The following is a 25490-nucleotide window of genomic DNA, read 5'->3' as shown; positions in this document are numbered from 1 at the left end:
CTGTCTAACATGATGTTGTGATCAATGGTGTCAAAAGCAGCACTAAGGTACAGGAGTACTAGGACAGAGCACATGCCTTCATCAGCAGACATTAAAAGGTCATTGGTGACTTTAAGCAGGGCAGTCTCAGTGCTGTGGTACTTCTGAAACCAGATTGAAACTTTTCAAATATTTTGTTATTTTCCAGCACAGTGAGCAGCTGTTTGGACACAATTCTTTCTAGAATCTTTGCAATAAAAGGCAGTTTTGAAATTTGTCTAAAATTTTGTGGGAGGGAGGGATCTAAACCAGGTTTCTGTAAAAGCGGGTTCATGCAAGCCGTTAAATAAACCATTAGATAGGGAGCTGTTAAAAACAGAGCTCAAATGGGGCCCAACAGAATCCATTACTTTCAGTAAAAACTTTGTAGGTATTACATCAAGTGGGCTGGAGGACACTCTCATTTGTCGATGGGATCAAACTGGTTAAAACTCTCTTGTTGCTAGTGAGGGACCTCTGAGTAAGAGGCCGTGGGAGTAATAGAGGCTCCAACTTATTGGTAAAGTAAGATAAAAACTATTTACAGTCATCATTCCTTCCAGCTGAGACACAAGTGGGGGTTGGGTTTACCAGCTGAACCACAGTCTTACTACACATAAACACAATCCACCTGGGATTGTGTTTATGTGTAGTTCAGAAAAATAGTGTGTTCTCGCATCCTTATCCATGTTATTGTAGTTAATTAATAAATCCTTCAGACTGAGGTAATGGACTTGGAGACTGGATTTTTTCCATCTGCACTCTTCTTTCCTGCATTCCCTTTTGAGGCTGCGAATGCTGTCATTTATCCAGGGTTGCTTACTAGCTTTAGACGTAGGCCTAACCTTTAGAGGAGCAGTAATATTTAGTGACGACAAGCAGATATGATTGAAGTGATCGACCAGATTGTTGGTGTTGGAATCAGACAGGTGTTGGCTTTGGCTCTGAAAGAAAGCGCAAAACTTTGAAACACTTTGTTCATTAAAGAAGCGAGAACACACGGAGCTTGGTGAGGCGGCGTGAGTAACAGGCGAATCGCAGCTAAAAACAATACATCTGTGGTCAGATATGGTCATGTCCACTAATTCCACAGAGGAAACGCTGACACCCAGGGTAAAAACCAGTCCAGTGTATGACCACGGTTATGTGTTCGACCTTTGACATGTTCTTTGAAGTTAAAAGAAGTGGCCATATTTAAAAAGTCAGTTGCATTAACATTGGTGGGGTCATTAACATGAATATTAAAATCGCCACAAAGAACAATTCTGTCATAATTTAAAACCAGAGTAGATAAAAATTCAGGAAGTTCTGATAAAAATCCTCCAGGCGGTTTTGGGGGGCGATAAATTATAACAAATATGATAGGTTGCAGCCCTCCAACTTTAAGAGTGAGAACTTCAAAGGAGTTAAATTCATCACAGCGTACTTGATGACATTTAAAAGTTTTCCTATACACGCCCACCACCACGACCACTGACCCTCGGTTGACTAAAACATTCATATTGAGGCGGACACAGTTCAGCTAGCTGACTGTAGTCATTGATTTGCAACCATGATTCAGTTAAAAACATAAAATCTAGATTTGCAGACAAGATAAAATCATTTAAGATAAAAGTCTTACTTGAAAGTGATCTCACATTGAAGAGAGCCGTTTTAAATGAGTTTGTTCTGGGTGCTGGAATTGGTGCAGTTGTCCTAATCCTTAAGAGATTTCTATTATTTCTGTGTAGGATGTGCACATTTTGGTTTACTGGTCTATGCGTGATGATGACAGGAATAGAAGTCTGTGGAACAGCGCTGGGAGCAGACGGCTTTACATGCCAGCAGGTGGAGACAGTTGTTTGTGGCAGTGAGGCAGAGATCTGTTCAGTGAGCGGTGGTGTGTCCAGGTGTGCTGCATGAATGATTAGTCATTCACGTAAGTCATGTGTGGACCGCACCACATGCTGTATGTGAGCAGCTAACAGCTTGTTTGGGTGAAGTCCGTCTGTCTTAAAAAGAGACATTCTTTGCCAGAAAATATTAAAATTATCCACATAACACACACGGTGAGCCCTGCAGGCGGACTGGAGCCAGTCGTGGAGGCCAAGGAGTCTACTGAAGCGGCCAGCACCGCGACCAACTGTGGGAATGGGACCAGAGATAAAAACGGACTTTCCGCACTGCTTTAAGAAGTTAAAAAAGACGGTTAACTCGAACCCTGTTGCTCAACATCTGATTTTACATAGAACTACCATATTTCTCCCAATAGGTTAATATACAGCCTATTACAATACACATTTCAACGTTTAACGTTGTAAAAAACATGTAAAAATAATAAAACTTTCAATAAATGTTTTTAAAGTGCGTAAATAAATCCAAAATTGTAACCCTAACCCTAGGTGTACATGTGTAGGCGTAGCATGTATGTGTGTAGCTTTTGTATGTGTGTATGTGTAGGGTAAAAGGCCAATTTTAGGCTTTTTACAGCGATTTGTGGATTCAGATAACATGTTAAATGTAAGCATATTGATCTTACACTCTGTACACATTTAGCTGATGGTTTTATCCTGAGAGACTTACTCTGACTGAGCAGGAATTCTGAATCTTGCTTAAGGACACTTTGGCAGGACACCTCGGCCTTTTAGCGCAGGGAACATGTAATCCGTTTTTTGATAATGGGATGGGCTCTCTTAACACCAGGGAACCTCCCAGCTGCCAAAGGCCGTGTGATGTAGTGCTGTGTGTTTTGTTGTGCGTCTCTCCACTTACCTTTGCGCAGGGAACCGACGCTGGGGAAACTCAAGCTCAGACAAAAGATCAGCATGTCTTTCCAGGAACCACTAAACAGCTTAGAGAGCTGAGACAACAGGCCTGGATACACACACACACACACACACACACACACACACACACAGACCACCTCACCTCCAATATCTCTTGTCTTTACAGCTCAGCCAATACAAATCAGGAAGTAGATTAGTGAAGAAAGCCGGTAGCCTCAAACGGCTTAGGACCAGAACAACAGCTGCAGCTAAAAGAAAAGAATTTCATTTCCTTTGATTTAATTTCTATAATATTTGTTTGTGCATTATTTTATATGAACTGTTGACCATTTAAGAAAAAAAGATCAGATAATGCAATTATGTAAGAATGTTGAAAAAGGTTCCTGCACATCATCAGCACTGAATTTATTAGAGACACAACATTTTGATTATATGAAATTCACATGTGTACACGTGTACAAGGAATATGGCAAAAACAAATGTCAAACGCAAAGTACTAAATGGACTTAAAGTACTTATGGACCTTTGTCAGGCCTGAATGAGAAACTGTTACATGTTGTGTTGTCTCCTTTTTTAACAAGGTTCTATATTCTTTTTTTCTTAATTGAATTTCTACTCTTGTTTGTTTGTTTACTATTTCTGCTTGTTTGATCTTTTAATTAACAAAATCTTGTTTGGCATTTTGAGAATTTCTTAGCCTCTTGTTATTTTGTTAAGCTATTTACTTCCTGCAGCAATTGTTTTCATTAATTTGACATTTCTGTTTATTATTATTGCATTTAAAGATTGCCCATATACAGCATGTTCCTCATAATGCTATTTAGCTGAAATATTGACATTTGATATTGATATTTTGTGTAATACAAGACAATTGTGACAAACTGGCTCAGGGAATGTGACAAAGAGGGAGTCCACGCAAGGTACTTGGTTAAAACAAGTATCATTTCCTTCCATCCATCCATCGTCAACTGCTTATCCTGCGTACAGGGTATAACTTATTAAACTAAAATAAACACAAGCACAAAAGAAGATGCCACAGCATGGCTGTAACTAGAAAGGAGGGACTGAACTGAAATCATGGGCCAGCTTTTATAGCCCATGGGCCAAGGTGAGTGCAATCAGCTGACGACCGTCTCAATTAAGGCAATTGCCTGCTGAGGTTGGTAGGAAAACCTCCAAACAGTGGGAGGGGCGTCACACAATTGACTTAATTTTCCTTAACCTTAATTGTTCTTTAACTGTTTCATTAATAGATGTATTCATTGTTTTTCTCCCTAGTTTGGTGGCTCAGATGTTCTGAGCTGTGCTTCCTTTTTAAAAAAATTGGTAATCTGTCGCCTTAGACTAAAGATGTGTACTTTTACATTAACCACTATTCCCTGAGATGCAAAAAGCCAAAATAAATATTAAGAAAAAGGTACACACTGAATGAATACCCCTCCCATATGTATTGAGTATAGCTACGACATTTCAACATCAAGTCTTTATAAGGGCCTGCATGTATGTAATCTTAAGAATGGTCCTAAACTTTGACTCATGTCAGTATTAATTATGTTATGTACCCACAATGCCCTTCTTCATGCTCTGAATCAGCCAATAGCAGGGCTTCATGCACACCTTGTCATGATTAAAACTACTCATAAGCCATTGTCATCCAACGTGAACATGCTTCAATATACTGAGACATGCAAGAGGAATGCCTATATAGGATACGGTGTGTGCCCCTTTAGATAAGGTTGGCAATATCAGAAATAGGTTTTGTAATATTATTCATAACAATCTAAAGGATATATTAACCACTGTGAAGTTAAACATGTTTGTCTGTTAACCATGTGGTTTTCTAGTGAACACAGGGGTCAACCTAAAAATGAAACAGTACTATAAAAGATTTCTAGCAGCTTTTTAATGTAGAATAATTTCAATTAACCATTTTATTATAATATATTTAATAGCCCTGCCAATATACAGTAAATATTACTGTATCTATCTATCTATCTATCTATCTATCTATCTATCTATCTATCTATCTATCTATCTATCTATCTATCTATCTATCTATCTATCTCTATTAATGCATTTTTAATATGTTCTACTCATGCTTAATACATCATATTATGAATATTGTGAATTAATTATAAATTAATTTTTCATGATGTGTGGGTATTCAGAGTATTGTGACAGACATTCTATCTTTTCATCGACTCCCCATCATACATTTCCAAAATATTTTCTGGTGGATTATGTCCTCTGACTCTGTGCTGTAATGCTGCCACCTGCTGGTTACTGACTGTATCAGGAGCCCTCTGGTGGCCTTTCAAATTATTTGGGAGTTGAGATCAAACCTGAACAACCAGACTCAGCTTTATTTACCAAGTATGTGTACACATACTTCAGTTTAAAGTAGCTCTCAGTGTTCTTACTCAATTGCAGTTAAAAATAAGGAGTAACAGTATCTGCCTAAACCTTACAGCAAACCAACATTACACTTATAAAATATATTACAAATATATAACCTGTGTAAACACCATGCTAGCCAGACAAGTGTAGGTTTGACAAAATAGGATGCTAATGATAGCTAACATTAGCCATTATGCCTTATTAGCTGATGGGTTTTACAAAATAGCTTTCTTACAACAATAAATGTGTTGCTTCTCTATTGAAATCATTTTGCCAACTAATTTGGAAGTTAGCAAACATGACAAACAAAACAAAAACAAGTTACTAGTGCCGATGGAGCGGAAGACACTCAAACCTTTGCTATGGTACCCTAGCCAACAGGTAGGGATAAACACGTAGGAGGAGGGCAGATAGGTACAGATTCATTCTGTCATTGTTAAGTCTTCTCCTTGGACTAGGAGAGGAAGCTGCATGCTTATATTAAGAGAGCGGCTGATATTTATTTTGGCCTGTCTCCTAAGGAGGTCAGTGTAGTAGGTGTCAGTAAAAAGCACTCAAAATGCAGATCACTCATACTGTTCTTACTAAAACAATTTTAAATTCATTTCAAAATGTGAAATTTGTATAGGCCTATTCTGATAATAGCTTTTTTATTTGTATCTTAATTTTATTGTTTATTTTCATTTTTGTCCTATATTTCTAAATTATGTTTCATTTTTTCACTGTTTCTGAAACTGCTGCAACATGCAAATATTCCCAGTGCAGGATCAGTAAAGTCTTATTTTATTTTAATCATGTCAGATTTATAAACAATGTCCACCTTACCATTTCCCCCCTGTTTTAGGTGCACACATTTGCATATTTATATTAGATATTTATAATATAACCTTAATATAATATGAAATATTCTAAACAATTCAAGTTTGGGCTGTCAGGTTACTTTTGAAACTGAATATTTAAAATAAAAATGTAAAGATAAAAGACAAAAGATGTTTGCAGTTACACATTAACAAGGTCACAGTCATGTTTATTTATTTAATAATAAGGATGGTAACACAAAAAATCTAGCTTGTATTGTTGTGTTACTTTTGTCCCAGCTGAAGGGGTTAAAATAACAATGTGCCACTTATGTTTAAAGAGAAATTATATGGAAGTTGTTCTACATTTGTACAAAATACCACCTGATATTGATAGACCACACCTGTGAGTTAGTGACCACAGCAACAATATATCTCTGTCTGAAACATTATCTTTTAAAATCAGGTTTTTCTGAAAAATGGTACTTTCGCCCCTGCTCTCCCCTACTAGCTAACACTGCTAATGTGGCTCCAAGTAATAATGCAAGCTCAAACCAGCCTAGCTTGTAAGCCAGTTAGGAAAATTAGCATACCTTAAAATGAAATGTTAGATCATGTCTATTTACTGTTTCACGTTCAGCAAGTTGATTCAGATTTATTTAACTTAAAACACTTTGAAGATCTATAGACAAATCCTGCAGCATAACTGGCTTTCCAGTAGAAATAGCCATACTCACCTTGCAAAATAAAAATACCTGTGCATGCATTTTATCTGCATCTATTAACAAATATGTAAAGCAAATTATAAATCCAATCAATTGGGCAGCACAAGATTCTAACGGGACCTGAATATTATAATAGGTAAAAACAATTATTACAATGCTAAAGTTGGCAAGAGCTCAAGTTCTTGAAGCAAATATTATATCCATGTAGTGTTCAATTCACACAGTCAACTTGAGGCTCCATAGCACACCACAGTGCAGCCTAAAGTGGCAGAGGGAACGTGGTCTGGAGTCTGGAGGAGTGCCATGGTTTCAGAAACACAGCACAGGACAGTGATCCAGGTACACTCCTACTCTGGAGGTTCACACGGTGGGTGTTGACTACTGTAATTGTCGAAACAATCTCAAGCCCAAGACTCATAAATGAATCAAAAAATACTTTCAGTTCCCGTTCTGCTGATTTCTTATATGACGGCAACAGAGACCATCTCCCAGTAATGACGTCCGATCAGACTCTCTTTAGTCAGGAGCAGAGGCCTGTCCATGAATCTGTTTGGGTGACAGGAATATACCTGATCTTTTCCCATTTTTGTTGCTTTTCGGTTCCCCTCAGATAATAACAGACATATGTTTGGATCCATTGTTCAGTTCACCTCTGGCCTTGGCCTCGTCTTCTGACTTTAAAGGGTCCACTTCAGTCTCTGTTGACAACATCTTGGTCTGATCCTTAAGACTTTCATGTGGCTTATCTGACAGCGTTACTGTCACATCACAGGCCTCTTCTGCAGGTCCTAAAGCAGCTTGATGTGCTGTCTTCTTTGGCTTATCCACAAAATCTGCTAACATGGTGCTTTTTGACATGGGACAGCCTGTCTGCACAGAGGACAGCTGTGGGTTTCCTTCTGATTCTCTTCATCACAGTGGCTTTTAATACAGCTCATGCAGTAGATTGCACTGGATTCTTTAACAGATTGAAACACATTGTGTTTTTCCTGGTCAGCTTCAAGTCCATGTTGCATCAGACACAAATCGCCTCCTCACTGCAATCTTTGAGCTGAGCTTGAGTATTTGGATCAAGTAGCTTGTGAAAATTCAGGTGTAAAAGTCACGTGTTGACCAAGTGTCACGCTCTCCAGAACCCCAGCCAGGAGGAGGAGTGGGTCACCCTCACAAACAGATGATGGAGGGACTCACAGGGCTGTGGTGAGAGGAATATTTTTTACAGGATCCAGTTGTAGACGCAGCCATCATCCAGCCTAGACTGGCAGTTTTGCATCATCATTAATTGTAGCTCAGAAGAAAGTTTTCTATAAATTTCTTGTTTAAAAAAATCCATTTTAAATCCAGCAAAGTAATCCTAATGTGTGCAAACTGACAGCAGCAGTCACAATTCTGAGTTTGGCAGAATAAGTTGCCTCCTGAAATAATGTTCCAGTAATTAACTAGATTATTTAAAGACTGATTTCACATCTAATCGGGATTAAGACCCCTAATCTCTTGTTTATTTGATCTGATTACTGTAAAACATTGATTAATAGCCTGGGCTTTTATTTGCTTAACAGTGAACTCACTCTCCCTATATCTGGGACAGGTGTCGAGGCACAGGCCTCTAATTAGTTTGCCATGCTGGTATATCTGAATGAATAATACATTGGTGCTCATTGTTTCTTTTTAAGATAAACTAAACGATTGAATTGTGGTGAATCTAACCGATATAATGATGTTAATCATGTCCATTTTGAGAAAAGTTCAATATATTTTATTGGTACACACGATCTAAGCAGCTTTGAACTATCTCAAGCAGGCGACCCTGTGGGTTACAAGAGGTTTTATACATCCAAAGAACTTCTATAAAAACCAGACTAGGAATCTACTTGAAACCTGCGTTTTGTTGTAAAAACGTGTGGCCACATCAGGCAAGTACCAGGGTCAGACAAGGCTTTTAATTAAAGTTTTACAGTATACAGAAAAAGAGTGACAAAAAGTGTCAACCCTTTGATACTATTAAACAAGTTTGGTTTTCTGCATGGTTAGATTCTATAAAAATAGTCAAATTAACATTGTAAATGAAGTAAGTTCAGCTGTAAGAGATTTTGGCATTTGTAGTAAAATCTGTCAGTGTAAGTTTCATAATCAGATGCTGCAACAAAAATGTTCATGATGCTGCTTTTCCACAGTGGGAGATTCTACCATTATACAATCATAAGTTTTCAGAAAACAGCACTTCGGACATAATATTTATTTCAGTCATAAAAGTTTATAACAACTTCTGGATAACAACATGAAAAAAAAAAACCAAAAAAAAATAACACATTTTTAAATCGCACCCAGGTTGACAGAATTAGAATTCATAAAAGAAGTTTTGAGAAAATAAAAATAACAATAAAATCACAGGAAAACATTTCTTTCCCCCTAAAACAGCTCTTGTAGACTTACAGTATCAGGAGTCTGTACACCTGATGTGAGAGAAGCGCCACATCAGGGGACGTTAAACCTGATTTAAATGTACAGACACTTCAACCTGTGTTTCAACAGGGTCGAGTGTGAACACTTGAACCAATTTTGGATACAAATTCAAGCCAGCGAAAGTGGATTTGAAGGTTTTGGGGTGCAAAATGTGGGGTCCCCAAAACCTCAGGCCTTCTTTTTACAGCAAAGCCCAGCACCTGGAAATGTTAAAAAACACAAAACAAATATCACGTTTTTTCTAATCAAGGAGCCAAGATTTAATTCAAATCCTTTTTGCACAAATATCTGTAACATTCCCCAATCATTAGACTACCTAAAAGCAAATCCCCTTTATTTCAGTTCAACATTTATTAACTCTACAAATTGAATACAAAAGATTTTAAGCGATTGGCATCATTAATATCATACAAGTCTGTTATGTTTTAGGGAAAATGGCTCTGTCTGTGCTCAGTAGTTGGCTTTACTTTTCGGTGAAATGCCTGACCTTCGTTTGTGTTTGAAAACAGTGAACAATCTCCCCACAGCCGAATAAAGTTTATATACCTTTTATCCTCTTTTTTCAAATATATATTTATTATATAAAATACTGTTTCATTCATAAAAGCCTTACTTTGTACAATGATGTGTGTCAGTGAGCAACGAAGTGAATGAATGAGTGCGTGTGTGTGTCTGTGTGTGAACGTGTGAGTGTGTGTGAGCTATTAAGAACCTGGAAAATTGTCTTATAACAAAAAGCTGGTACAGATTCAGGACCTAATACACTATAACAAAAGGTGTTTTACATAATATACACATTTTATTACTTACAAAAAAAAGGTTAAGTGAAAGAAGGTGTAGGCTGATGGTTAGAAGGCGGGCTACAGCAGGGTTAGTTAAACAACAGAAAAATGACAGGGAGACACAGCGTGTGAATGAAGAGCTAGTAATACAAAAAGGCAGTCAGTCTCACTAAGGAAAGCTCGTCGTCAGTGCATCTCTCATCTTGGATGTTCCGAAGTCAAAGTGCCGATTTGGTAACCGTGAAGACCATCCACTCCTCAACAATAAGGCCAAAAACAAAACAAAAAACAAAAAAGAAGAGCACTTCTGTCTAGAAATGGATGCGCAGTATCACATTGTTGTTGCACCCAGATCAAAAGTGAATTTTTGTTTTTTTTAAGAGAAAGGAAACAACGATCCTTTTGGGAAAGAAGGGAAAAGAAATGAAAAATGCACTTTTGTTTGTCACACATCCATCATGGATTTTTTTCTGCTTTCATTTTGAGGTACTTCTTAAGAAAAACAAAGACTAAATGTAAGATTTATTTACGTCCGTTTTTTCTTTTTTCTTTATAAGCTGTGTTGCACAGTAGCACCATTGTTTTAGTTGTAGTTTTTTTTTTTTTTCCCGGAAGACAATGCACCATTGGAATTCCACCGTGTCACCATGGCCGACGGCCTATCCGTCGCTGTGGCCACCACCCCCCTACTTGACCCCGTTATCCAATCATCTCTTATCAATCGGTTGTCCCAGGCAACGGTGGGTTCGCTCGTTGCCGTGTGCTGTTACGTCCTCTTCATGCAGACTACGCAACGGCTGACGCGTGTCCGTAGGTTACCCGCCTTCAGAGTCTCCGACTGGGGCTTCCTGAAAGGGCCAAAGGCAAAGGAAATATATTTATATAGCAACGTTCAGACACAAAGCATTCAGAGTGCTTTACAGAGGCATAAATATACATAAAAAATATGAATACATGAAAACAACACATCACCACTTCCAACTTGTCATATTATCGACTACTGGTCAAGACCCTTTGGCTTCGCTTCTTAACGCCCTGGGTACCTCTTTAGCGTTGTTTTTCGACATGTAGGGCTTAGAGGTCAAGTTAGCGACAAACAGTATGCAACACCAAAACTACTTGGTTAAGTTTAGACACGGTCACAGTTTGGCTAAAAATAACAAGGCTACTTTCGTGACTTAATTTACGTAGGTCAAGTAACGTTTCTTGCCACCATTAATAAAACAAACAATGGTCCTCAAGCTACAACAGTTTTCTTATTTGCACACTAAATCATCCAAGTCGGATTCAACACTGGGTTGTAAATTGGTCATTTCAACTTGATGAATTCCACCTGCCCATGAGAAGGTTTAAGTTTGTGAGATATGATCATTAGCATAATTGATGCTCTTGTGTGTGTTTAATGGCTACCTAAGATAAAACTCTGTGTACAGTGCAGTGCACGTACAGTAAGAACAAATATATTCATGCTAGTAGTTTTTGCATCAGGCCCATTGACCCACTGTTTGATTTATGAATCTTTAAATTGAGGAGGCTTTTAAATACGTATTTACCAGGTTGATATTAGCTTACTGCATATGTATATCAGCCTATAAGTACAGTAACAACACGCTGGAACCTGACCTTTGAACTGTCACTCGCACAATAACTTCTCTTATCGGTAAACCGCCCTGCTGGCACATGTATCCGTACCTGAACATCTCATTCTTTTCAACAGTGGCCAGCCAGAAGCTGTAAGAGTTGCCGTAGTAGTTGCACGTCCCTCTGCCGTGGCACTCTATGAAGGGAGCGCTGCGGAACTCCTCCAGGCAGGAGCCGGGGGAGGCCAGGGCCTGACCGGAGCCCTCCGCACCCGCGCTAGTGTGCTGGGGAGGAGAGGAAAGACTGGTTATGTATTGCACTGCATAGATAAGAAAACATTAATGTGTAACTTCAGTTCTGTGATGCAAAATCTAGGCATTAAAACGGTTGAAATGTATCAGTGTGGAAAGTCAGGGGGAAATATAGACGGACGCTGGAGCAATGATCTGACAGTGTGAGGGGAGAGTGTCAGCGGTTGGGTGGTGAATTTGGGTCTGAATGCACTTTTTGTTTTATGAAGGGGGAGCATTAGGGCTCAAATGGCCTTCAAAGTTTGTTTCATGGTTCCCAAAATGCGCTTTGAATCAACACAATTATCTTTGGTGTGAAACTTGGTGCCATTTTTAGACCTTAAGGTTATTCTTCGCTTCCTCAAAGGGCTGTTGGAGGGTTTAGAGTTGGTGTTGTGGCTAAGCTAGCATTAGGTTTAGGTTAAGGCTGGGTTAAGCATGTAATTGTGATGGTTACTGTTGGGCTTAAAAGCTAGACGCTACATTTTGTAAACAAGGGTGCTGAGTACAAACGTGTGGGTGTGTATATATGTAATGTCCTACCATCATGAAGGAGTATCCTATCCACAGAGTTTCCCAATTCGAAGGGCAAGAGGGAATCGTGATGGTTTGACTGTGGATTGCAATCACCATGGCTGGCGCTTCACATACTGAACACCTAGACACACACACACACACACACACACACACACACACACAGATATATAAAACTGAACACCTTGCATTTTCCCACATCCAACCTCTTTACTTATTCTTCCCTACCTGCTGATGTAAGGCTTGATGCTCTCTCCAGTGATGGGAGCCATGGACATGGGCATGGGTTCTGGTGTTGACAGCCAGTAGGAGTAGTCATTACGGGAGGCAAAATTGCAGACGTTGTTGATGTTGCAGAACATGAAGGGCATGGTGCTGAACCTGCGCAGACAGCTGCCGGCCGAGCCTGCAACAGAGAACAGAGCGAGAAGAAGGTCAAATATATTAAGGGCTTATAGCAAAAGCCTTTCAGGTCAACGTCCTGGTTAAACAAAGGCTTAGTAAAACAAATGTCCTTCATACCAAGGTCCTGTCCGTGTGCCCTCTCGTTGCCCTGCACATACAGCAACGAGTAGCCATCGTAGATCACGTTAGTTCCAGGGGGACAAATAGGCACATCCTGTCCTTGGCTGTGTCTGGTGATGAGGAAGCCATGGGCTGCAGAGACTGATCCTGGAAGACCAGGAGGCCCCTGTGGACCGTCTGAACCAGGGGGACCGGTGAAGCCTGGTTGACCTAAGATCAGGGGAAAGGCATATCTTAAGCTGCTGGACTACAGTAGGCGATTAGGAATCAGAGAGATTGTTCTGCATCTGCACAATACTGCTGAAAAAACAACCTGATTCAATCACAAAGTCACATTATGTTTCTAGTTTTACAAATTAGTAGGCCAATATAAAACAAGAAGAAAATTAGGTGGCAGCAACATCAGCCTTACATCATCACTCTTCACCACAAAAAAATATTTCTTCTGTTTATTTTTTGGCTTAAACCACCAGGCATGCTGGGCTGATTCAGATGAGAATGTTTGGTTCCTGTTTCACTCACCAGGCTGACCGGCAGGTCCGCTGTCTCCCTTCCTGCCAGGTGGGCCGCTGAAACCAGGAGGACCCTCCGCACCAGGTTCCCCAGGGTCACCAGGTTGACCTGAGAGCACGGAGAGAGAACAGTTCTTTGTTAGATGAGCAAACCACATCTGAGGCAAGAATTACATCACATTTAAAGAGGGTAGACATGGATATCAATGGTGAACAAAAGTTATGACTAAAAGTTAAGCGTGAGCAACTCCATTTACTACAATACATCTGAAACAGATATATCCATCAAGAAAGAGAGGTGAGGAGCCAGCAAGGTTCACACCTGTGAAAACAATTTTCATAGTTTCTGTGTGTAGCATAAACTACAACTGCATTTTATTGTGAAATTCTGCACTGTGTAATGTCAATAAGGCAGAAAATGAAACAAAATTTAAGCATACTTTAAAGCTGCAGTCAGTAACAACAGTGGAAAACCTGCTGCATCTCTCTCTGCTACTCACTCCGCTAAGCCCCTCCCACCAAACTCACAAGAAGGAGTCGGCTGCACTGTGAAACTTTAGCCCACTCTCCACGTAACAAGACTCACCAAAAGCCTGTTCTCTTTCGCATCAACTCGTCTTCTCAAAGACGGCCCTCCTTATGCTTTGCGGCTCAGGGCCTCAGGCTGCAGAGAGAGCTGTGACGTCTAACAGCAGGTTGAGAGGCTAGTACACCACTGTCCCCCAACTAAAATCTTTGCCCGCTGTTTGTCCTCATGCCTCTGCCACTCGTCGATACGAGCGCCATGGTGTATACTATGCTCTGTTGTTGGCATAGGAGCGATGGGCCATTCTGGGGTTGTTTCTCAGACATTGTGCTTGCAAAACGTCTGAAGCCACGCTGAAGATATTGAGCTTGACTGAGTGTGTGCTGTGCAGCGTGTGCACGAGCAGTGATTGACGCTGCTTTAGAGACTTCTCTTGGCTCTGACTGGTTGTTTTGACTCAGGCGCAGAGGATTCTTGTAAATGGCATTGGCAGCAGTAGGAGGAGCCAGAGGAACCTGATTATTTTGTTTTGTTTTTTTATATTGTACTTTTTATAAAAGTTACCTACTGAACCGTTAAAGACAGAAAAACATTTTACATTTCTATTTCTACGTTTCTATTCTTATCGTAGGAAGGGCTCTCTCTTGTGTCAGTTGTCTGATATAGCATGATGACAGTAATAAAATTATTATTATTAACATAATTAGTAACAACAGAGTTCAAATTTCTAATCCCTAACTGAAACTCAACTTTCCCATGACCTTCATCAGGCACCATCAAAGAGTGCACTTTTACCCACCTGGAAGTCCCTCACGCCCAGGAAGGCCAGGTGGTCCACGACCACCAGACTGGCCCGGAGGACCAGGGGGTCCTCGTTCTCCCTTCACCACGAGGGGAGGCGGAGCTATACCAGGGTCACCAGGAGGGCCTAGATGTCAAATGTTCCAAAACAAAAATTATCAATTTGAAATAATGTCATTCCACAAAACATTTAAATGATTTTAAAAGGCAAATCTCAATGTTTTGGGTTGAATTAAATAGAAGTTTAGCACCACCTTTTAAGACTTTAATACACTTCTTAAAAGATAGGTGTAGCAAATACTAATGAGTAACAATGCTGCAGCACATCATGGTTCTACGTCTCATGATCCTATGTGGCTCAGTCACTGTAACTGAAAAGGTAAATATAACTGAAAAGGTAAATGTGTGCACCCACCCGGGATTCCGAAATCTCCAGGATCTCCAGGAAGGCCAATGGCACCGGGGAGTCCTGGGTCTCCCTTTGGTCCTGACAAAAATCAAAATCAAAAACATATTTGGGCTTTGCTTGCGAATAACATTTATTTTTCATACATACATTTTTGGATAGCAGGAAGAATCAGAAAACGCTGTTACAGTACTGTGGACTAACCAGGGAATCCGGGAACGCCAGGCAGACCGATATCTCCCTTCATACCAGTGCCACCGGGAAGACCAGAGGGACCCTGGTAAGAAAGAGGTCCAGAGAGTTACATCTCAGCCGACGATCACATTTAATCTCTACGACCATCCCAAAACAGGTTGATAGTTAACGTTCAAGAGATAACATTCAGCAACTGTCACTAAGTTATCTTACTGGGAAGCCGGGAACACCAACATCTCCCTTCTGTCCGGGGAAGCCTGGCTGACCAGGAGAACCGGGAATGCCCTTCTCTCCCTTCACGCCTCCACTTCCCGCGGGCCCACGAGGACCCTCTGGGCCAGGTGCACCTTCATATGCAGATGTCAAAAGTCAAACTTCCAGTACAGAATAATAAAGAAATACCACACTAAGTTATACCATAGTCGGGATCAGTTTGGTTTCCATTTATGAATTCAACTACTTCTTTAAGAAAAAGATCAACTCTACTAAAGCTGATGATACATGGGGCAACTTTTTAAGCAATGTTGCTGGGCAATCTTGCTAGGGGCAAGTTCGACTGCACGATTGCTCCAAAAGTTGCTCTGTGTATCATCAGCTTAAGACATGTTAGTGCCACGTAGTGGTTGTCATTCTCAGCTTGTCCAAATTTATCTTAATAATTAAAAAGAAAAAGATGTAGTAAATCATATTCTCACTTCATATTTTAAATTGTATAAATGGAAACTGTTCTGACCCCTTGTCTTTTTTTTTTTGTTTGTTTGTTTTTTATTCACAATGCAGCCACTGAGAACACATACAGCAGCAGGTCATCTGCGTATTATACATTTCCTCCAGCCTGTACAAATCACCTGCACTATATATAATTATACCCCAGAACACACACAGGAATATCTTTGTGAACAAGAAAAGGAGAACCAAAACACAATTTTGTTCCCTCAAAATGGTGAGATAACATCAGAATGAAACTCTTCATCTAATGATGATCTTGTACAACAGTAGTGAAGTAAATGTGTATATATTAAGATAAATTTTTAAATATATGTGTTGGTTGGTTATGACCAGTTCTGATTGTCCAGTCTGTCCTGTGGGGTAAAGAAAGGGTCAAACACACCTGCCAACATTAGATTTTAAGCACGGAGGTAAGGGTTGGAATATATGCATCTTCAAAGCAGTAAATTTATGTTTTTTTTACATCATTAAATCAAGATTATTTAACCATAAAAAAAGTGTTTCAGGAGTTTTTGTAAATGTAAATTTTACAAATTCAAACTTTGAACCTTGCATGGGACACGTTAAGCATCGCCCTTCATTTCCCCCACAAATCCCATTTAAGAGCATGTACCACAACATCAAACCACTGGAGTCTAACCTGGAGGACCTAGGGTTCCCAGAATTCCCAGGTAAACCGGAGCCCGGTTGACGGCATAAGGCAAAAAAGAAGAGGAGGTTTAGACAGAAGCAAGCATCAGTACAGAAACACAGTCAGACTAAACAACGACAGAGATGTTTAGTCTTTATGTAGCCAGGAGATACCAAAAAGGCTACTGGACAAATAAGTTAACTTCATAAGCTCCACTGCACACTGCATTTGTTTGTAGTTATCAAACCTCATCAGTGATTAATATGGTGAGGAGCTGGTATGTTGGCATAAATACTGAAATTCAAACATTTGCTCCAAACTCACTGTTGCTATTCTGTATGGATACTACCTAAGGTCACATGGTAGAAGAAAAACTGTTGACAAATTACTAATTTGTGTTCTCGAATGAATAATTTGTGCACACTGGGTCATGCTGGTAGACGAGTGATTAAAGATGCTGACCATGTAGTAACGTCTATCATGTGATCGTAATTTTTTACTCACATTCATGGTTCCCAAAAGAAGCATCCTACTGACTTTGGTGATCCCTTAACTTTTCCAGTCTAGCCCCTTGATGGTTTATGAATAAATACTTGCTAGACTAATGACATTCCCATCAGCCTCAGCTGTACCTCCATGTTTCATAAGCAAATGTTAGCATACTAACATGGCAAACATCAGCATGTTAACGTTGTCATTTTTAGCATGTAGCATTTAGCATGGCAGCATTTTGTTCAAAGCACAGCAAATTTTGCTGTCGACTCTTGCTTTTCTACCATGTGACCACTAGGGGGCTCAGGAGAAACTATTAACTCTGCTGGTTGCTGTAACAAAACATTAAAGCTACAGCTATGTTTAAACAGGTTAAATAAAGCTATGTTTAAGTTATTAAAGTCTTCAAAATGTTTTATCCTAACATACAAACAAACGGTATTTACCACAAACTAAAATCAATGCTCTAATGTTTCAGGCGAGTTAGTTCTATGGTGTGTTTTTGTGTACTACAATGCTATATGCATAACACATTCTGCATGTTAGATTTGTATTTGACAGTACCTACGTGTGATTGAGATAACATGCTAATAGTGCCAGAAAACTACTGAGTTTTAAAATCTTAGGTGTGTAATTCTATTTTATTATGACACGTTTTTATTAAAGGTGCTTACTTGTTAAAAAGTGCATTGTTCTACCATCAGTGTGCATAGAAAGTGAAAGAAGACAGCATTAGGAAGAAATAAAGAGTCAGAAATGAGAAAAGGCAGTGATTTCCCGACAGTTTTCAGGTGAAATTTGTTCCCGCTAGATCAGAGAGTGGGGTTAAACTCAGTCAGTGGTACTGTAAGGAACGTGCAGTAGAAGTCTGGACGCCGTTGATCTGACCTGGGGGACCTGTGGCAGCCGGATGCACGTGTCATCACATGAAGAGGCGGGGCCACACCACAGTGGGTGGGGCCAAGCCACAGGAAATAAGAGGTAAAATGTAATAGCATTTTGTCACCTTGACACCCAGAAAAACACTTGAGGTTTATTTTTTACTAGCCTAACACAGTGCTGGTGTGTGGTCAGTGCTGACATTTACTTTTTAAAAAGGACACAATATTATGCATGAATAGGACACTTACTGGTGAGGCTTATAGTATGGTCAAGTAATGGCTGATTTACTGTAAATATGAATTCAAATCTTTCTAAATATTTTTTCTTACCATTTTACCAGAAACCTACTCATTTTAGAATTCAAATAGTTCAAGCCATCCTAATACAATAAACTCTAACATAACGAGGAAATAATGTCAATGTGCTATGCAAATACTACAATTTTGTTTTATTTTGATGTATTTTCAAACATACTTTTACAGTTTAACATGTCAAAGTTATTGTGATGTGAATGTGGTATAAATTCACCGACACATTAGACATGATACATGACCCTAATTTACTGTATGTTAATTGTCGAATGAATGTATTACAAAATTTGGCGATTTTGAATTATTCAGAAGGATAAAGTCTTAATATTTGGGGTTGAGAAGTTGACCCCACCCCCTAAACTTAATAAAACATTTAAAAAACAATTGGAATAAGTTAAAATTTGGGTAGTTTTCACAGGACAGCAACGACATGTACAGTAAATATTTTCTTTTCATTCAAAACTGTAGCACTGGATGCTTATATCATGCCTTTGTGTCAGGGTAGTCCACTCTTTCCAGCATTGTGTTAGGCTTGTTCTCAATGTGTATATTTACGTGTGTTTGTGTTGGGACAAACAGTGTTCATGCAGATGACTGACTGGTGGGACAAAACACACTCCGAACAGCAGACCCAGATGCAAACCCCAACACTCTCTGGACTCTTAGGTGTAATGTTAATTGGGTTGGCGAAAATCTCATTTCACATCAGAGATTTCTGTAATTTTTGTTTTGATACCAGGTTTTAATTGTAACTCACCAATTTGTAACTAGGTACTGAATCTATCTTAAACAGTTTTAAGATGTAGTAGAGAGTTGTATGAGTTCGCCTCAGGCTCAGCTTTTATACACCAACATTTCTTCAAAATGATCCAACACAACAACAAACACTTGACACACACCGGTTACAATGGCCAGAAGAGAAGACGAGCACACACACACACACATATAAAGTATTTTGAGGCTGTGGAGAGATGGATAGATTACAGCTTCCCCCATTATAAGATCAGGAGAAGAGGGCAAGGGGGTGAGGAGACATGAGGATGAACGGATTGGTGGATGAAAGTGCTATAAACACATGCTCTTTTTGGGAGGCGTGGTCAAACCGCAGTGACAAACACTGATTGGTACGTGAGGAGCACCCCAATGTTTCCTGTTGAAAAGGGACTAGGGGGTGGGGGTGGAGGAGTGTGCACGGCATCACAAACTTTTATCATCAGTGTTCTTGACAGTGACATGGCTCCTAACGCCGGTGGTGGCGATTAGTGAAACAATATCCCATGCAAATCAATTGAAATGGAGATGAAAGCATTCACATTTAAAAGTGCAGTTTCTGCCATTTGCTGTCTGGTTTTCGCCCATTAGGTGAAATATGCATCGTTCACCAGTACTATCTTTCTTTAGTTTGCATCTATAATGTATAATGTCATTTCAGCACTTCACCCCGCAGGATTGTGCCAAAGTTAGTATGTTTTAGACCAGTACAAGTACAGGCTGCACTTTCCAAAGCATATTGTATTTCATTTTTTGATTTCCCACCCTTCAGGCAGCCACAAGTTTTAGTTCATCATAGCACGTAATGAAAAATACGTTCTGGAATTGAAACTTTCCAGCAATAGATAACCAATCATAGCGAACACTTTTTTTTCCCCTTTACGTGACTTAGTAGCAGGGACTGTTCTGAAATATCTATGATTTTGTATTAAACTTCAACAACTATAAGTTAATTCCATGAATCCATGGAAAAGACCAAATTATCCTTTCCATGGTTTTATCTTATCATCAAGCATCAAGGGCTGTTCGAAACGGATCAAACGATCTTTTCCTGTCTCATAAGATGTCTTTAAACTGCCCATAAATCTGTGTGCCTGAGGTAATTTACAAGAAGTTGACAAGATGGCAGACAAACAGCCAAAATCGTCTACAAATGTAAGTTTTTTAAAACATTTTCACTACTTTTTTCACATAGATTTTTGAAACATTAGCGAGAACTAAAAGCTAAACTGTCATATTAGCCCGTGTTTGGTCTCTTTCTGAGGCCTCTGTTAGTGCCATTTGGTGGCTGAATCTCAAAAATCAGCACGTCATTGGTGGATTCAAACAAGGAAGCTTCAAAACAACTACTGGTTTCAAACTGCAGGTAATTACAAAGTGACTGACGATGAAGTAATGTTTACTTATTACAAGCAAGTCTTATGTCTTTCTGGCTTTCACACTTTCACAGTACATTAACTACCTGTCTGTACTAATCTATCCATGATTTGTGGTGAATGAGTTAAAACATACAAAGTACCAGTACCAGTGGTTCTTTATCCTAATTGGTGATCCAGATGAATCAAGTTTTTTGCAGAAGGACCATTTGGATAATGTTGTTAACTTAAAATTACTGAAAAACTTCTGTGACTGCTGTTATTCATAGGATTCCTAATATTAATAGGAATCTCCTACACAATAAACCCCACCTATCTGTTACTGTAGGTGAGTAAATCAAACCATCAGTCAATCTAGGTCAGATGGAGTCTATCAGAAAACCAAGCAGCACTCTTTTGGCAGTACATGTGTTGACAAAAACTATCTCCAAGTGCTTTACCTGCTCTTCCAGGGGGTCCAGGGGGTCCTTGGAGTCCTTTGGGGCCCTGCAGAGCCAGTCCTGGGGGCCCAGGAGGACCGCTGTTGCCTGCAGGACCAGGGGGGCCGGGGAAACCAACATCTCCTTTAATGCCTGAGAAACCAGGACTGCCAGGTGGACCAGGAAGACCTGGGTCTCCCTTTGTACCTTAACAGATAGTGATAGATAAAGTAGATATTGTTATATCCATGAAGAGAAAATCATTACATCAAAAAAAACTGTTACATATAGCGGGTGGTTACTCACCTGGCAAACCTGGAAGCCCAGCGGGACCGGGACCACCATAACCAGGAGGCCCTGGATAAGAAATGCAGTTTAGAATAATAATAATAATAATAATAATAATAATAATAATAATAATAATAATAATAATCCTTATTTGTAAAACACTTTTCAAAAACAAGTTACAAAGTGCTTTAACAAGTGTAAAGAATAATACAAAAAAATCAAATCAAAACAACCAAACACTTCCCAGCATGTTGACCAGTGACTCACCTGGCTCTCCTTTGACTCCAGCCGGTCCCGGAATCCCGTCCCGTCCTGCCTGACCCTTCTCTCCTGGCAACCCTGGTCCTCCTGGTCGGCCGGACTCTCCTGGTCTACCGGGAGCTCCAGTGAGACCTGGGGCACCGGGCCCACCGTCGAGACCCTTGGGACCAGGGATACCGGGAGAACCTGACAGGAGAGCAGACGGAGAAGTTCAGCACTACATAATAATCTGTAAAAATGCTAGTGTCTGATGTTTGGTGCCCTGAGGTTCTGCTTAGCTTTGAACTGTCAGAAAAATGCAGCATGGCATCATTTCCTGAGAAAACTAACTATAAAAACACAACAAAGCCAACAAAAGACCAAAATGTTTGAATTTTGTGTCGTCTAAAATACTCTCCACTTTAAAGATTCAATCTCAGCAGAGCTAATTCAAAAGACAAAACAATAATATACTCTATTTTAAGAAGACTACAAAGACCAACTTCATTTCGGTGGATGTTGTGTGGAGCCTCTTTATAGATATGTATAAACGTTTTAACATCAACATCAATTGCACAATTGCTTTTATGGCTTCTGAGGTGGTTTCCTAAACCTGCTGAAGTCAAACATCAGATTTACCTTGGAATCCAGGGAGGCCGGGGTCGCCTTTAGTACCTGGCCCTCCTGGTAAACCTGGGAGACCTGGTGATCCTGGAGTTCCTTTCAGTCCTGGACTTCCTGGGAACCCTGGCTGGCCTGGTTCACCCTGTGAGAGACATAAAGTAAATTTGTGAACCTAAATCTGAACTTTCTGAACTAGGACATTTGAGAAGTTGCGTCCGGACCGTACCTTGGGTCCAGTTTGTCCAGGTGGTCCAACTCCAGCAGAGCCTGGTTCGCCTTTGGCTCCAGGGAAACCAGGTCCTCCTGGCTGTCCCGGGGTTCCAGACCTACCTGGTTGACCTATTTGACCCTTCTGCCCTGACGGTCCTGTGAGATCATTAAAGAGCAGGATTTATGACAAATACATTTGGGAAAAGCTTTCAGTAAGCCACCAACGGGAAAACAAAGACTTGATAGAGAGCTATCAGACCCACCTGGAAATCCCATTTCTCCCATGGAACCTTTTAGGCCAGGACTTCCAGGAGCACCTGGGCTTCCTGGGATACCAGGATCTCCTTTAGGACCTGCAGCACAATTGAAACGGTGTGTTAGAAAGTGTGCATTTTGTACATATTGGTGTGCATGTACGTTAGGAGGTAAACCCATGCCTGGTGGTCCGGGGAGTCCAGGGCGTCCATCTGATCCTGGCAGCCCGGGGTCTCCGGAGAGACCAGCGATGCCTTTCTGACCTGGAAGACCTGGTGAACCTGTAGAACACACACACAAATAAATATATAATCTGTATTTAATAATACAGTGATTAGTAATTAAATATGTTTACCTGCTTTTTTCAAATGTGTTCTATTTTGTCTGGTATATTTTCTTAAACTTTCGGTGAAAAAAAAAAAAGATCTAAAGACTAAAGACACAATCACTTGCTGAGAGGCAGTGAAAGTGTTTCCAGTTGTACCTGGTAGTCCAGGATCTCCTTTGATTGCCTCCACGATCCGTTGCTCTCCAGGTGGTCCCTGGAGACCGGCTTCGCCTTTGTCTCCTTTAGCTCCGGGACGACCGGGTCCACCATCTCTGCCTGGGAATCCAGGTTCACCTGGAGAGGAGAATGTGAAAATCAGAGAAGTTTAGAGAGGTCATCAGTGAAGTCATTAGCTTCTTTATTACCATCATCATTTTGACTTCTCTCATTTTTGTGATATATTTGATTTGTCAGTTTTCATGAACTGCTGTTGAGTTTCCATTTTGTCATATCAACAGCACAAGTAACAAAACAGACATTTACTTACATAAAAAAATGAAATATTCCTTTAGGATACGATTTGTTTTTATATAGCTGTGTTTATAAGTGTTAATAATTCAGTAAAACCTGTGGCAGCACATGTTAACTTTAACTTTCTTGGATTAACAAACATAGCTTGGGACATACTGTGTGTGATACATATACTTTAGGGTAACACAAGTGACATATAGAGTATGCGTGTTTATGTGAAAACCTTTAAATCCAACAGCGCCAGGTAATCCTGGAGCTCCTGGTCCTCCAGAAGGTCCTGGTGAGCCCATGGGACCCATGTCTCCTTTTTGACCTGCAGCCAGTTAGAGAGAAGCAGAGAGAGGTTTGAGCAGAAAATATTTAACTTTAAATATTCAACCACATAATGCATAATTCACACAGCTAGAGACGGCCATTTGCTCAGTTGTTGTTTCATAATTTCACTCCACCAGACTAACTAGCCTTGGTAGCCAGCTAGCTCGCCAGCCCGCAGGACAGCTCTCTGTTAGTCGCTTTACAAATCATCACCTTCACAAAAGAGATCTGAACTCCTACTTCTGGCTGGCTAGCATCTGTTGTAGCAGCTTTCATTGGTCGATCTACTTTCTCATTCTTTACAGCACACATGTGGCTAATGCTGCATTCATGCAATGTGGACAGAACGGGAGGCCCCTTGCATTATTTTGAATTTTGGCAGCGTTCATGCATTATTCCAAGATAGTTGGCCCCGTTGCTAGCCTGATGATTTTTGGTTTATTGTGTTACGCATGAAGCTATTTGTTAACAAAGGTCCACAGATTTAAACTAATGATTTACAGCTAATAATGAATTTAATGAGTCCATATTATTAATTTAGGATTTAACAAAAAAAAAAGTTATATCTAAAAACAAAACAAAAAAAAAGCCACCATTTTTTTGACACTTCATGACAGAGACATTTCCAATATGTCCAACTCATCAGCTCACATTATGGTATGAATGCCTGGATATGAAAATGGCTCATTCTCCATGATCATGTGATGTCTTGTGAGATTTTTCGCCTTCAAATGGCTCATAAAGGAGGAGGCAGTAATCACTAAGTGAGTGAGTCACATTATTAGTAGGCTAGTGGGCTAACCAACTATCCTATGGCATTTACAGTTAGCTACTAAGTCATGACTATAGGTTAATGATGTTAGCGTTATGTTTTACCTGGCAGTCCAGGCAGGCCATCTCGTCCAGGTCCTCCAGGAGGTCCTGGGGTTCCGATTGGTCCCGGGGAACCTGGGAAACCGGGACTTCCTCTGTCTCCCGGCAGACCTGGGATATCTAGACCTGGAGGGCCTGGGTCTCCCTTCTCTCCGTTTGATCCAGGGAATCCTTTAATGATGATATCAAGATTTCATCGTCTGGACATAGAACTCAAGATATCCAACTTGTGAATTATTTGAAGACAAATTTTTTTTTTAACTGAATTCTGTGGACTTTATTCCCCAGATGAAGAGTTCACAACAAAATTACATGAAAATCTGACAAGGTCTTAAAACACATGCCCAACACAGTCAAGATGCAGGTAATAGTGTGTATGTACTAGACAAGGCAGCAAATTAAACACCATACTAAATCTATCCACACAAAACAAATGGAGTCTTAATGTCTCAAATTACACCTTTACTGTTGTATTTTAAAAATCATACATTGTCATGTGTGATATGTGTCACCGTTAAATGGCCATCAACCAGCACCAGTATTGGGTTACAATACCTTTCTCGCCTTGGCATCAGAGCATCGCAGGTAAGGGAGGGGCATGTTTCAAAGCACAGGGGGCGGAGCGTTGGATTAAGCCAAAGATGAGATGTGGAGAACAAAGTATAATGCATTAAATGCATTAAAACGTCTACATGAAGCCGGTTTTCGAACACTCTGAATATGCACAAAGCTCTTACAGAAAAACTGTGTCATCTGTGCGACACAGGAACACTGAATGTGTCTAGCAGCAACCAATGCATACTCAGAGTATTCAAATATTTATTTGGATATGGGTTAGTGTGTGGTTCTTGCGCACATTCTGAGGAAGAGCAATGTGAGGTTTAAGTGGTGAGGTGCCATGGTGAGAGAAGAGATTGACACAAATACTGGTTAAGTGAAACTCAACGAGGTTAGTTTA

At 40.1% G+C, this 25490-nt stretch overlaps 1 protein-coding gene across 4 annotated transcripts in view; it reads right to left on the bottom strand.

Moving 5' to 3' along the window:
* Positions 1 to 8923: 8923 nt before the first annotated feature.
* The window catches only part of col4a5 (collagen, type IV, alpha 5 (Alport syndrome)), a 60127-nt gene continuing 43560 nt past the window's right edge, over positions 8924 to 25490 (bottom strand). The window contains exons 30-52 of one of the 4 annotated variants that reach the window (XM_038730838.1): positions 25088 to 25096; positions 24536 to 24703; positions 23568 to 23657; positions 23030 to 23167; positions 22728 to 22826; positions 22554 to 22643; positions 22307 to 22446; positions 22096 to 22222; positions 21484 to 21663; positions 21235 to 21285; positions 20950 to 21135; positions 18058 to 18066; positions 16687 to 16695; positions 15531 to 15664; positions 15327 to 15399; positions 15132 to 15203; positions 14715 to 14843; positions 13400 to 13498; positions 12875 to 13087; positions 12581 to 12758; positions 12362 to 12476; positions 11640 to 11812; positions 8924 to 10795 (exon numbers count right to left, since the gene is read on the bottom strand). In XM_038730838.1, coding sequence (XP_038586766.1) covers positions 10714 to 10795; positions 11640 to 11812; positions 12362 to 12476; positions 12581 to 12758; positions 12875 to 13087; positions 13400 to 13498; positions 14715 to 14843; positions 15132 to 15203; positions 15327 to 15399; positions 15531 to 15664; positions 16687 to 16695; positions 18058 to 18066; positions 20950 to 21135; positions 21235 to 21285; positions 21484 to 21663; positions 22096 to 22222; positions 22307 to 22446; positions 22554 to 22643; positions 22728 to 22826; positions 23030 to 23167; positions 23568 to 23657; positions 24536 to 24703; positions 25088 to 25096 — 2564 coding nt within the window. In that variant the 3' untranslated portion in view covers positions 8924 to 10713. The remainder of the gene's footprint in view (positions 10796 to 11639; positions 11813 to 12361; positions 12477 to 12580; positions 12759 to 12874; positions 13088 to 13399; positions 13499 to 14714; positions 14844 to 15131; positions 15204 to 15326; positions 15400 to 15530; positions 15665 to 16686; positions 16696 to 18057; positions 18067 to 20949; positions 21136 to 21234; positions 21286 to 21483; positions 21664 to 22095; positions 22223 to 22306; positions 22447 to 22553; positions 22644 to 22727; positions 22827 to 23029; positions 23168 to 23567; positions 23658 to 24535; positions 24704 to 25087; positions 25097 to 25490) is intronic. The other 3 variants (XM_038730840.1, XM_038730841.1, XM_038730842.1) reach the window with 3 other exon arrangements.

Source organism: Micropterus salmoides, unplaced genomic scaffold (genome assembly GCF_014851395.1).
Source record: "Micropterus salmoides isolate LMB-PRFRI ecotype aquatic unplaced genomic scaffold, ASM1485139v1 Ms_hic_scaffold_2, whole genome shotgun sequence".
NCBI classification, from domain to species: Eukaryota; Metazoa; Chordata; class Actinopteri; order Centrarchiformes; family Centrarchidae; genus Micropterus; species Micropterus salmoides.
The sequence above is the reverse complement of the archived record's forward strand: the minus strand, read 5'-3'. Positions and strand labels throughout refer to the sequence as shown.